The 12,697-nt window shown below is 43.1% G+C and overlaps 1 protein-coding gene across 16 annotated transcripts in view; it reads right to left on the reverse strand.

Moving 5' to 3' along the window:
• doc2g (double C2-like domains, gamma) overlaps positions 1-12,697 on the reverse strand; it is a 139,710-nt gene that overhangs the window by 26,310 nt on the left and 100,703 nt on the right. For 10 of the 16 annotated variants that reach the window (XM_088342846.1, XM_088342853.1, XM_088342855.1 and 7 more), the window contains 2 exons: positions 9,735-9,816; positions 4,045-4,141 (listed from right to left, as the gene is read on the reverse strand). In XM_088342846.1, coding sequence (XP_088198972.1) covers positions 4,045-4,141; positions 9,735-9,816 — 179 coding nt within the window. Of the gene's footprint in view, positions 1-1,836; positions 2,661-2,802; positions 3,957-4,044; positions 4,142-9,598; positions 9,684-9,734; positions 9,817-12,697 lie in introns of those variants that run through there. The other 6 variants (XM_088342850.1, XM_088342851.1, XM_088342847.1 and 3 more) reach the window with 6 other exon arrangements.

The raw sequence follows: 12,697 nt of genomic DNA on the forward strand, positions 1-12,697 counted from the left end.
ACAGAGGGTGAATTTATTAAGTGTGGAACAGTGAAGATAGTACAGTGGAACCTCGGTTTTCGAAAGCCTCTCAGTTCGAACAAATCGGAGTCCGACCAAAAATTTCGAGAAATTCTTGCTTCGCTGTTCGGTCAAAAAATCGGAGTTCGAACGCCGGTAATGCGTGAGTGCGTACGCTAGGGTGCGATGCAGAGCGGCGTAAGGGTGTAGATCGCTCTTTTTCTGACCAACTGTTATCGTGTGCGGACGTGCTTCGTTTTGCTTTCGCTTTTAATATAGGTGTACGAAGTGTTTTAGCCCCTAATTATGCCTCCGAAGAAAGTCAGTGCAAGCAGCAAAGTTGCTACAGGTGAAAAAAGAAAAGTAGTGCGTACAACTACTCCTTCTGCTCACCACCACAAAGGTAAGAAATCCTAATCATAATTCTTTTCTTTATCCTTTTTTATATTTTTATTTTTACACGTTCATGTTAGCGTAATCTTTCGTACGGAAGATTACGATAACGCGAACGTACGATTAGCCTGGGTTAGCTTTATGAGGTATACATTCAGGGTGTTGGAACTGAGCCCAAAAATTCAGGGTGTTAGAAAGGAGCCCCCTTTCCAATGAACCGCTCACCACTTGTTGTGGAGACCCGGGTGCTAAATGACTTGTAAACGACCTGAATTTTTTATTTTTACACGTTCATGTTAGCGTAATCTTTCGTACGGACAATTACAATAACGCAAACGTACGATTGGCTTGGGTTAGCTTTATGATTCGAGGTAAACATTCAGGGTGTTGGAACTGAGCCCAAAATTCAGGGTGTTGAAACGGAGCCCCCTTTCCAATGAACCGCTCACCACTTGTTGTGGAGACCTGGGTGGTAAATGACTTGTAAACGACCTGATTTTTTTATTTTTACACGTTCATGTTAGCATAATCTTTCGTATGGAAGATTACGATAACGCGGACGTATGATTAGCCCGGGTTAGCTTTATGTTAACGTTAAACATTCACGGTAAACATTCAGGGTGTTGTAAAGGATTAAAACGATTTATATTATTTTTAATGGGAAAAATGATTTCGGTGATCGAACAAATCGGTTTTCGAACAGGGTTCTGGAACGGATTATGGTCGAGAACCGAGGTTCCACTATACTTATGTAAAAATTATTCAATTTTTGACGAGTTGTTCTCGAATTTTCATCTCCACTGTACAGTATCAATTTTCTTAAAAAAGTACATGGAATTTGGATTGGAATGCAACTTAAATGCATACCGTTGCTATCATGTGAAAAACACTAATGCACACTTGTTAAGACTCCTGATTTGGTCAGGAGACTACTGCTTTGGCTATGATTCTCCCGCCTACCGATCTGAGAGCAACATCTACTGATTTCTAAAATATATTTATTTATTTTTTTGTCGCCGAAATTTTTATGTCGGAAATTTTTTTTCCCGATTTCCCATTTCTGAAACTTAACATATATGCTTATGTCCAACAAGGATAATGCCCCGGCCTTGCCGAGCTTTGATTGCTAGGCATTCAACTTGGGTGAGGTTGCTGGGGCGTGGGTTTGTTGAAAAGGTGCCAGGGAGCCACTAGGGGTGTGCCAAAGAGCAGTATGATTGCATGCAACTCAAGCGCCTAAAATAAGTACTCCTTTGCAGGATAACACTTTTATCAAACTATATTTTGTAAACATAATGCACTGATAGACGAATTGTGTGATAATTTCAATCACTTACAAAAGAGACACACAGAGAGAATAGATTTACACAGACGCAGGCGCCACGTGTGCGTGCCCTATCTGTTGCACAGATTGTATAGAACGGCACCTTATTCACAATTGCATGTTTGTCAGAGTGTGTTACAGCTAAAAACCTTTATTTAAGGTGAGGGTCAAACAGAGTTGCTGGATACAACCGGAATGTTTGATGTTACATTACACATAGTCCAGTGTTTTTTCCGAATTGCTCAGTCCACAATTGAATGGATTTGGGAGTACAGTCCATATACATGCCCGAATCAAGTCGCCGTCGAAGATAAAGCTCCGTTGGGGTGTGCAAGCTGCTGTTTATTGATAGCAGCGGGCAGGAGATTTAGCGCTATGCTAACGTTAGCATCCGGTGAAACGGTAGCGGTGTAAAGTAAACAGCAAACACAAAGACCACAGTTAACTCTCCCGATACATAGAAGGGTCTGCACGATACTGCTAGAAACTCCATATTGAGTGAGCAGTGTGTGTCAATGGTTCGGCTGTTATTGTAGCGCGTAGTCTCCAACCCGTTTTTACCGGAGTCTTCGTCTCGTTCGAGCCGGTGATGTAATGCGGCGTCGGGAAAGCCAAGACTCCGTGATGACACAAAAATACTCCAATTCCGGACGTTGTTGGTGGCGATCCGCAGCTCAAATTCACTCATTGTGGACGATGGATCTGGCGTTGGTTGAACATGCTTGGGAGCGCTGGTCTGTGTGGTCACCTTCTTAGCTCAGACCCGACTGTTAGCCTTTTCCTTTTGCTCCGTCGTTGTCGGCAGGCAGATCTTCCAGGGAGATCCGGTGGTCTCTGTATATCCCTCGGGATGTAGTGGATATTATTGTATATGCCAAGGGAGTCGAAGGGAAAATATGAGGGATCAGGGGACACTAAAAAACAAAAGACGAAGCCGCAGCGTCTGCACAACGCGCCGCCATCTTGACTGAATACTAGAATGACTAGTAATACTGAAGGACACTTTAGATCAGGGGTCAGCAACCTTTTTGGTGTGGAGTGCCACTTTCAAATGTCCTTGTAAATCAGTGTGCCACACCAAGATCAATGACTCACACAACAATTTTTTAATATCCGACAGAGCTGTAATTTTACACCAGTCCAAATATACAACATGGATATACAGTTTAATCATATAACTCAGTGTTTTTCAACCCTTTTTGAACCAAGGTACACTTTTATTCATAAAAAGGTCCGTCGAAAATGTTTTAAAACAAAGTTATGTCAAATATTTCACTGTATTATCTCATAAGCAGATAATTAGTTTTTGAAAGGAAGAAAATAATACCTATCGCGCGCGTGTTTCGTTGGCTGAGTTAAAACACGGAGCTCTCTGTGAGGCGCAGCGCAGACACGCACTCACACACGAAACAGAAAAGGAGGGGCGCGACCCTAAACACAGCGCGCAACTGAAAATGTCTAAATTTCAGGTAAAAATGCGCTTTAAACAAACAACATTATTATTTGTGTTATCTTGCTGTGCGCTCACGTGCCACTGGTTAACCCCTCGCGTGCCAGCAGTGGTACGCGTGTCATAGGTTGCCGACCCCTGCTTTAGATCATGGGTCTAAATTGTTGCGCCCCAGGCCATTGTCTTAATATAAAGTGTAAAGGCACAGTGTGTATAATTTTCCCACTAGATGTCGCTGTATTACATCATGCCACCGAAAACGAGCGCTATAAGCACAACAGAAGAAGTCAAAATATGGAGACTCAAAGAGACCAAAATGCACGTAATTACTTTTGAAAGGAAGAAAAATAAGAAACTAAAGAAGAAGAAAAAAGAAATAAGAAAAAAAATCACAATAAAAGGAAAAAAGGAAAAGGAAAAAAAGACAAAATTAAAACCCAAGTAAAAAGGAAAAGAAAAATAAATACAATAACAAAGGTGAAAAATAAACAAATGGAAAGTAAAAAAAGGAAAAAATGAATTTTATTTCATTGACATTATTTTTTTTCTTAAATTCCTTATTTTTCTTTTTCTCCATTTTTCTTTTTGCTCACTTTCAGTCTCTGTAGTTTGCAGTCTTTCTCCAACTCATTTTTCATTCCACTACACATTACAGCAACATCTAGTGGACAAATATAAAACACTGTCCCTTTAAGAACAGCAAAATGTTTTTATCCGCGCTGTTTTTGTAGAGAAAACCGCATTTGGCCCAACCTCAATCAGAACTTAGCTTCATTTAGTTTGAGAGCCCTGATTTACACAAAAAAAAAACAAAAAAAAAACCAAGATAAACCGTGAGCAAAAATGTATTGGCGATATCGTGCATTTGCCAGTTTACCAATAAAATCGTTGCTCATTCCCAAGTCGTAGTCCCAGACTGAGATCTCCAAGGTTTTCTTTGCCAGCAAGTCCAAAGTCACCTCGTAAGAAAATTCCTGCGCGCATAAAAAAGATGTACAGAATTCAGACATATCAGTTTGAATGCACCATAGTAATTTAATTTATAAGCAATGTTCCCTGTGTTCTTCGACGGGTCCGAGCAATCACACAAAGTCTGTGAATAATAACGGTAAGCAACATAAATTCCAAGTTTTGCAACCAAATCATCATCTAACATGTCCAAAACCTGAAATAGAATCAAGTTAAATTTGCTGCGTTTTCTGCAACACTATTTCTATCTAGATAATCTACCCTGGTAATATGCCTCGAGAGGGTTGACCGACAGCAAGACAAACACATACACAAAAAAAAAAAGGAGCAAAAAAAAAAAAAAAATTGACCATGGCCAACCCAATTGCCCAAAAAAGTTCAACACCTTGGCACCCAAGTTGGTCATGCTTTTGTCCCTCCAGATCAGGGGTGGCCAACCGGTCCTTGAGAGCTGCATATCCTGCATTCTTTGGAGGTTTCTCTGCTTCAACACAGGTGAAGACAATTTTCAGCTTGTTAGCAAGCTTTGTGAACGCTTAATAATATCCGTGTAAATGGAATCACCTGTATTGGAGCGGAGAAACTCCAAACACATGCAGGACATGCGACTCTCGATGACAGGGTTGGCCACCCCTGGTCCAGACGAAACGGGACACAAGAAAGCGTCCGTGTCACTCGGGTTAGGGTGACACAACAGCAGGGCCCAAATGCTTTCACTGGTTTACCCCTGCCGCTTCATACAGGTGCCCTGCCCATCCCTCAGAACGCATCTGAACATCCCATTACCCTTTCACAACTCCTCTCCACTCATTCGTATCACCAACAAGAACTCTGGCTTCCACAATATTTAGTCCTCTTTCATGCAGTGCACTTATAACACCATCAATCAACGTCAATTGTGGCCGTCCTTTTGGTCTCCTTCCATGTACTTCTGCTCTGTAGATCATTTTCAACATTTGATCAACGTTCTTAGCGCGCTGGAGATACAGTATAGTATGTTTACACACGAACTAGGAGAGGAAGCCGGATTTCTTCTTGGTTGGATCGCTCTTTCTGCCACTTTATACCATAGAGGAGGAAGTCAGCTTACTTATCACCTTTACCCTTATACAATGCCACCACACATGCACTATATTAATCAACAGGAACCACACCACTCAAAAAGCACACATTCAACAAGCGTCATAACCAGTCAAACATAGCCGTGCCACCTTTCTTCAAGCATTCAGCAGTACGACCATTCAACCCAGGCACCTTCCCCCTTTTTACTTCTTTCACTGTCTCTTGCACCTTCCAGGTTTCCACAGGCTTCACATTTAAATCACCCTACAGGGGCATTCTCTCCATACCACCGATCACCTCGACTCTCACTTCTCTCTCATCCTCCAGATTCAGTAACTTCTCAATATACTCTGCCCATCTCGTCCTGACTGCATTACCACTAACCAGCAATCTACTGTCCCCATCTTTCACTTTCTTTTACTTGCCAGACTCACTCTTTCTTAATCTTTTCACTTCTTTCCAGAACACTTTTCTCCTTTCCTCAACGTTCACTTCTATCTTTCGACACTATTCATCGTTTGCTTTCTTTTCACTGCTTCCACCACCGCTTTTACCAACCCTTTCTTCACTTTATGCCTTTCATACGCATTACCACTCTTATCTTACAGCCACTCCTCAAAGGCACACCTCTTCTCTGTCACAGCCTCTGAGACCTTATCATTCCACCATTTACTTTTTTTTCTAATACCTCGTCCAACTTTTTTCTTTCCACACACATCTTTCGCACTCCTCAACACTGCCCCTTTTAACCACTTCCATTCAATTTCCACAATCCCCACTTTTCTTCTACTAATCTGTTCATGCTCTTCCCCTATCCTCTCTAAACTCTCCTTTTCTGCCTTATTCAACTCTGACAATTTTTTCTCTTCCCTCATTCTCTTCCAATTACTAGCCCTCCACGATCCATCTATTCTTAGTCTTTCTTCCACATAAAAATGATCAGACATACCACTCATTTCACCTCTGTAAACATGCACATCTAACAATCTAATTAAAATCCCTTTCCTAACCACTACATAATCCATCAGTGCTCTGTCCACACCTCACCACCATCCACTCTGACAAAAGTACAATTATTCACGAACCTCTTTTTAAAGTATTTGCAATCACCAACTCATTTTCCCACACATAACTCAATTAATTTATTCCCACTCTCATTTCTTTCTGGTACTCCATATTTACCAACCACATTTTCAACCATTCCATCACCCAACTCCAACATTCAGGTCACCTAGTATTACCACTTTCCACCCCTCTTTCGCACTTGCCACACATTCAGACAAATCCTTCCAGAATTCCTCCCTGTCCTCAGCACTTCTTTCTGAACCAGGTCCATATGCACTTATAAACATCCATACTTCTACACGGAACATTAATCACACCCAATCTGAAAGACATCTCTTTCCACTTCACCAGTTTTTCCTTTGCTTTCTCATTCACAAGCACTGCCACTCCTTCCCGAGCATGTCCACCGTAAATCCAGACTTTCTACTGTAAATACCTTCAAGCTGTAATTCACTCTTTCCTTTCATCTCAGTTTTACTGAAGGCTAACACATCAACCTTCCTTTTCGTCATCATCCTTCCAAACTCTTTCTTCCACTAGGTCGCTTTCCTTCCACATCTTCTCACATTTAGTGACCCTAAAACTAGGGTTTGCGAGACCTATCGGTCTCCTGCCCCCATTTCTTTGCCTTACTGTCTCTTAGGGAGTAGAGAAAGAGAGAAGAGGATCCCCAGTCCCCTCGCTGCCTCCACTTTAGTCGCCTCTTACGTCACGCAGCGGACCACGGTGGGAGAATTCTCACACCTCCCGGAGGAAGAGGGCCACTCCCCACAGGCATCACTAGTTACTTTTTAAAATTTGAATGAATCGACTAATGTCATATTGGAAAGGGTGCACGGCACACACACATCACTTGTTTACTCAACAACTATTACATAACAATACTAAAATGTTGTAGCTTTATTTAGTTGGTTGCACAATACAGAACTGCATTTAATCCTACTTTTAGTAGAAGAAAGAAGCTGGCAAAAAGATTGACTTGATTGACAGACGCTCCCTTACTTACGAACATTCGAGTTACGAAAAACGATAGATACGAACATTTTTTTCGGGACGTTGAAAAATACTTGTGCATTGCTGTAAGTCAGATTTATTGTGTATTGTGCACCTTTTTCCGAGTACAGGACAGTACTGTAGTGCTTCTTTCCGCCACTACCTGCGTGTCGCGCTGTGAGAGCTCACCCAGCCATCATCCCAAAGAAGAAATCTGGCTTCCTCTCTTAGTTCGTGTGTGAACATACTATACTGTATATCCAGCGCGCTAAGAACGTTGACAATATTATTGTTTGATATCTCGTGCATCCATTCAATATGGTTGGTGTAAAATGTAAAGAAGAGGCGAGCCGTTTCTTTTGAAATGAAAGTGGAATACGAAAGCTTGATGCGGTTGAGAAAATGGTTGGATCGCTTTTTCTGCCACTTTCTACCACAGAGGAGGAAGTCACCTAATTCTAAACTTTACTTTATTTATCTTTATAGAGCATATTATTTTATTAATTGTTGATTTTTGAAAGCAAAATATTACAGGTTACTTAGACAAGCCTTAAACATACATTCCATACAAAATATAGCACTGAAGAAATTGACGAAAAAATTAATCCAACGAACGATCGTCCTGAACGTATCTCGTCCATAAGTAGGGCAGCATCTGTATTTGCAAATTCGTTGAATGTAACAGGACTGATCAAAGTTTGTCATTCTTTATTTTTTACCCTATTTTCTTTATTTTTTTCTTCTTGTGTTTTTTTTTTCCTATAATTTTTCTTCTTTTGTTTTCTTGTTTCTAGTGTTACATGGATGAAAGCAACAAAAACATTCTGAAGAGCCGTTTAGGAGTCGAAAGAGCCCTTTTTTTTGCGAGCCCAGCTAAAAGAGCCTCTTCTCTATGATGAGACGGAAGTTTGTGCAGCAACATTAATGTAGGCCTGTAGGTAAGATAGGTCCTGTAGCTATGTAGTCTAACTGTGCAGGCAATAATTAAAGTTGGTGGGTTGGTTGGATCCCTTAACCACTAGGGTCGTAGGGGCAAAATTTTATGTGGTGTGTCTTGGGCAAGTACAGCCTGGTGGAGCCCGTCCCTCTCCACACCTATAGCACCTAACCGCTGCCTCTTTTTCGCATTAACTCAAGCTTCTTTTTACGCTTGGTTTCATTTACGCAATCTCGTGCTGACACTGACTTTAAAATAACATGCATAAAATACCACAGGAGGAACATTTGTTCTTTTTGCCTGCATGCAATGTAATTTTGGCCAAATTTTCTAGTAAATTCATTATGAATTTTGTTCGCAAGATAGATTTTTTTGTGCGTGCTGAGAGTGTCTGGCCAGTGCGCATTTGCACAATTTAGATGCAACATTCCTTATGAGTTTCATTTTGTATATGTATTATAAAGATTTTTTAAATAACTGATAAAAAATAAATTCCCAGAAATATATAAATCCATATATTTTTGTTGTTTTTCATATTTTTAGGCCTTCAACATGACAAATTTGACTCAAAGCTACCACCAAAAACACAAAATAGTTTTAAATACTTCTATAAGTAAATACAAAGAAATGCTTATTATCATTTGAAGCCAAATATTTTTCAGTTGATTGTAAAAACAAAAGTGAACGTCTTCAATCTATGAATACACTAGATCCCAGAATACGACGTCCTCACCTTTTTGACGTTTTTACTTAACGATGTGAGATAGGTGTCACAAGCCAGAAACGGAGACAAGACCCAGTAGCGCTCGTTTACTCAGTTTTATTGATAAAGAGAGAGAGCAGCGCTTTCTTCCACGATCCGATGATCGACGGACACGGGTATCAGATGGCTGGAACGCGAAAGTGGCACTTCCATGTCAAGCAAGGAAAAACGTAGACAGCAGGGATACTGGTCACTAGCCGGGACGGGAAAGCAAGGGCGGTATGGAGTTCAGAAAAGAGGTCGGCAAAAGGTAGCAGGCAGGAAACAGGGCAAAACAGGTCGGGATGGCAGATCAGGGCAGAAACGGGTCCAGAGAAAGGTCAGCAACGGGTATCGGGCAGGAGAAAACAGGGCAGGAAAATGTCAGAAGGTATGAGCTTGCCTAGCTGGGAGCATAGGTTCGCAAACAGTCTGACAGCTTCCCCTTGGAAGCCGGGGGTTTAAAAAGAGTCACAATAGGATGTTTTTTCTGCCACTCTTTTTTTTTCTGCCACTCTTTTTTTGCATTGTCCCCACTATAGGGCATAACCAATTTATTTGCGTTCCAAAAAACATTTCAAATTCAAACTTTGCACTTTGGATATATATATATATATGTATACATATATATCCTTTTCATATTACACATGAGTAATACTTACTTTGTGTTATTTAGTTATTTTTATCTAGCGCAGTGGGTGTTCCTGATTACAATAGGTTTCTGTCTCCTGCTATACGGCAATATCACCTAAGAACAGAATCATGTGTTATCCTGTGAGAGTACTGTATGTTTACATACCTCGTTGAATTCAGGGTTGAGAGTCTTTTTCTTCACTGATGTCTTGTACTTGGACTTCTTCCCCATATCTGGTTGCAGGATGCTTTGGGGACAAAGGAAAAAAAAATGTCAAACCCATGTATAAAACATGATAAGGTGAACTGCATAAAAAAAGTTTTTAAAAAAAACAACCATTCCCCTTCATTTATGAATGAACATGAAAATTAGATACGTAAGTTCATTAGTGTGATGATAGTTATCAAACCGACAACAGTCAGTATAATTTTACAGTTATTTACGGAGTTCGTACACCTTTTTAATGACCAAATTCAAACACTTTTTCAATCACTTTTAAGTCAAATTGTGGAGATTTTGCGGTCCTTCAAAGGAAGAAATCCAGCGCTGATCAAAAGAATGTTTTTTTGTTTTGTTGACTTTAACAACTAAAATACTATCTCTCGCTGACACATACTTTGTGCTATTTTGACTGTTCCTATCTATAATCTGCGATCATTTTGTGTCAGTGGGCTGCCAAAAACGTACATGAACTCTGCTTCAACAATACACATGCAGATTGGCTACGTCACACTTTTTGAGAAGCACATAAAGGGCTCGATAGGTTTTGCGTAATAATTTAGTTCAATACGGAAATCAAAAAATGAAAGAAAGTACTGTACTTACAAAAGGCACAAAAATTAGCCAAATGTGGACTCATTTTAATGATATTGATTGCTCCGAAGCAGAGCGTATTCAATTTTTTAATCTAATAGATTGCTGATCTTTTGCTTTTTGTTTTGCTTATTTTAATTTATATTTGTTTGTCATGATTAATGATGTGACTCACCTGTGCCCGCTCATTTGGCACCAATCGCCGCGGGTTCTGATTGGCTCCTTGTCACTATTTGAACCCAGTCCTGTCAAGCAAGCCTTTTTCGACCCTGACTCCCGACTGTCCCGTCTTTGCTCCAGTTTGTGTCCAGCTACGAACGGTCTTGATCTTGACCATGCCTACTCTCTCGTCCTGGCTTACTCGTTTCCGAACCCGACCACGCTTTGCTCTCCCATTCCCGGCTACCGACCAGTTTTTCCGTCCCTGACACCGCCATTGCTCACTACGGAAGATCCGCTTCCGTGTTCGGATCACAGTCCGAGTCCGAGAGAGACTTGCTTCCCGCGTTCAGTGAACACCGGATCGTGGGCGCAGCACTTACTCTTTCTTTCAATAAAACTTGTGTTAAACGTTACACAATTAGGTCCTGTTTCTGTTCTGGTCCTGACAGTACTGTCTAACCAGCAATGGACCCGGCGGACGTTTCTCCAAGCGGGGATTGAGGAAACGCGGATGCTCCCTCCGCCTTGAGACGCTTGCATTGGGCTGAGAGCGCAGTTTAACGTGTCTCGAGTAACGTCACCACGCTTCTGCAACAAGTCCGGCAACATCAACACCTCCTGCAACAGCAGCATGAGCAAGTAGCAAAAATCGGCTCCACCCCCGGGTATTCCCCTCCGAGCGTGTCATCGCACTCCCAGCCCATTCCGTTCACGAACTTGCCTGCCATCAGAACGGCAGAGCTGCGAGTGGGGGCTCCGGAGAAATTTTGTGGCGATCCTGGTCTGGTTGTCAACTGCCGACTCACTTTTGACCTGCAACCCCGAAACTTCGCTTCAGAGGCGGCCAAGGTGGCATTTAGTATCAATCATCTGTCCGGGAGGGCTCGACTCTGGGGAGCGGCAGAGTTTGAACGAGGGTCGTCGGGTTGCTCATCCTTCGATCTACTGGCTCAGGAGCTGCTCAAAGTATTTGACACGGGTTCGTCATCCGCCAAAGCTTCGAGGTCCTTTATGATCATACGACAGGGTAAGCGCACAATCGCCGATTACTCGATCGATTTTCGGACATTAGTTAGCCAGAGTAACTGGAACTCTGAGTGGATGTCTACCTCCACAGCCTGGCAGACTGCATAAAGGACGAATTAGTGTCCCACTCTCCGCCTAACAGTCTCGACGAGGCCATCGCGCTCACGGCTCGGAATGATCGTAGGGTCCAGGCGCGACGCCAGGAGAGAGGTCGCCCGGGTCGGTCAGCTTCCGTCTCAACCAGAGAGGTGGACAATTCCCCGGCATTCCGGCCAATGGCCGCGACCCACCATGAGGCCATGGAAGTGGATCGTGCAACGCTGTCAGTAGAGGAGCGTCAGCCGCGACTCTCTGAGGGCCTCTGCCTGTATTGTGGAGGAAAAGGACACCGGGTCTCTTCATGCCCGTTAAAAGGGAGAGCTAATCGGACCTTGGAGGCGTCTGATTGCGCTCAGCCCTTATCCAGACCTCCAGAACCAAGAGACCCGTCCTAGAAGCTCACCTCCTGAATCCCGGCTCCCCCCAAACTCTGTCAGCACTTATTGACTCTGGCGCTGAGGCCAATATCCTAAACATCGCTCTTGCACGACCCCGGTATCTGCTCGAGCTCTTGACGGTCGCCTGTTGGGCACGGGGACGCAAATTACAGAGTTGATTGAGATGAGGCTGTCCGGAAACCACCGCGAGAGTATCCATTTCCACATGCTCTCCTCCCCCAGTCAACCTCTCGTCCTGGGACACCTGTGGTTAGTGCAGCACAACCCCCACCACGACTGGCGTACGGCGTCGGTTCTGGAGTTGGGGGTCGAGTGTCACCAGACCCTTCTGCGCGCCGCCTCTCATCCCGACCGGCCTGTATCCTCGACGGCCCCACCGGACCTATCTAATGTTCCTGCCTGCTACCATCACCTGCAGGGGGCCTTCAGTAAAGCCAAGGCAACCTCGCTGCCCCCGCATCGACCATATGATTGCGCAATAGACCTCCTACCGGGCTCAACTCCCCCCGGGGCCGTCTCTACTCCCTTTCAGCACCCGAAAGGGTATATCTCAGACGTTCTGACGGCTGGCATCATACGGCCGCCATCATCGCCGGCAGGGGCTGGGTTCTTCTTCGTGGGGAAGAAGGA

This window comes from Urocampus carinirostris, chromosome 8 (genome assembly GCF_059441175.1).
Source record: "Urocampus carinirostris isolate Australia breed hairy pipefish chromosome 8, RoL_Ucar_1.0, whole genome shotgun sequence".
Taxonomy (NCBI): Eukaryota; Metazoa; Chordata; class Actinopteri; order Syngnathiformes; family Syngnathidae; genus Urocampus; species Urocampus carinirostris.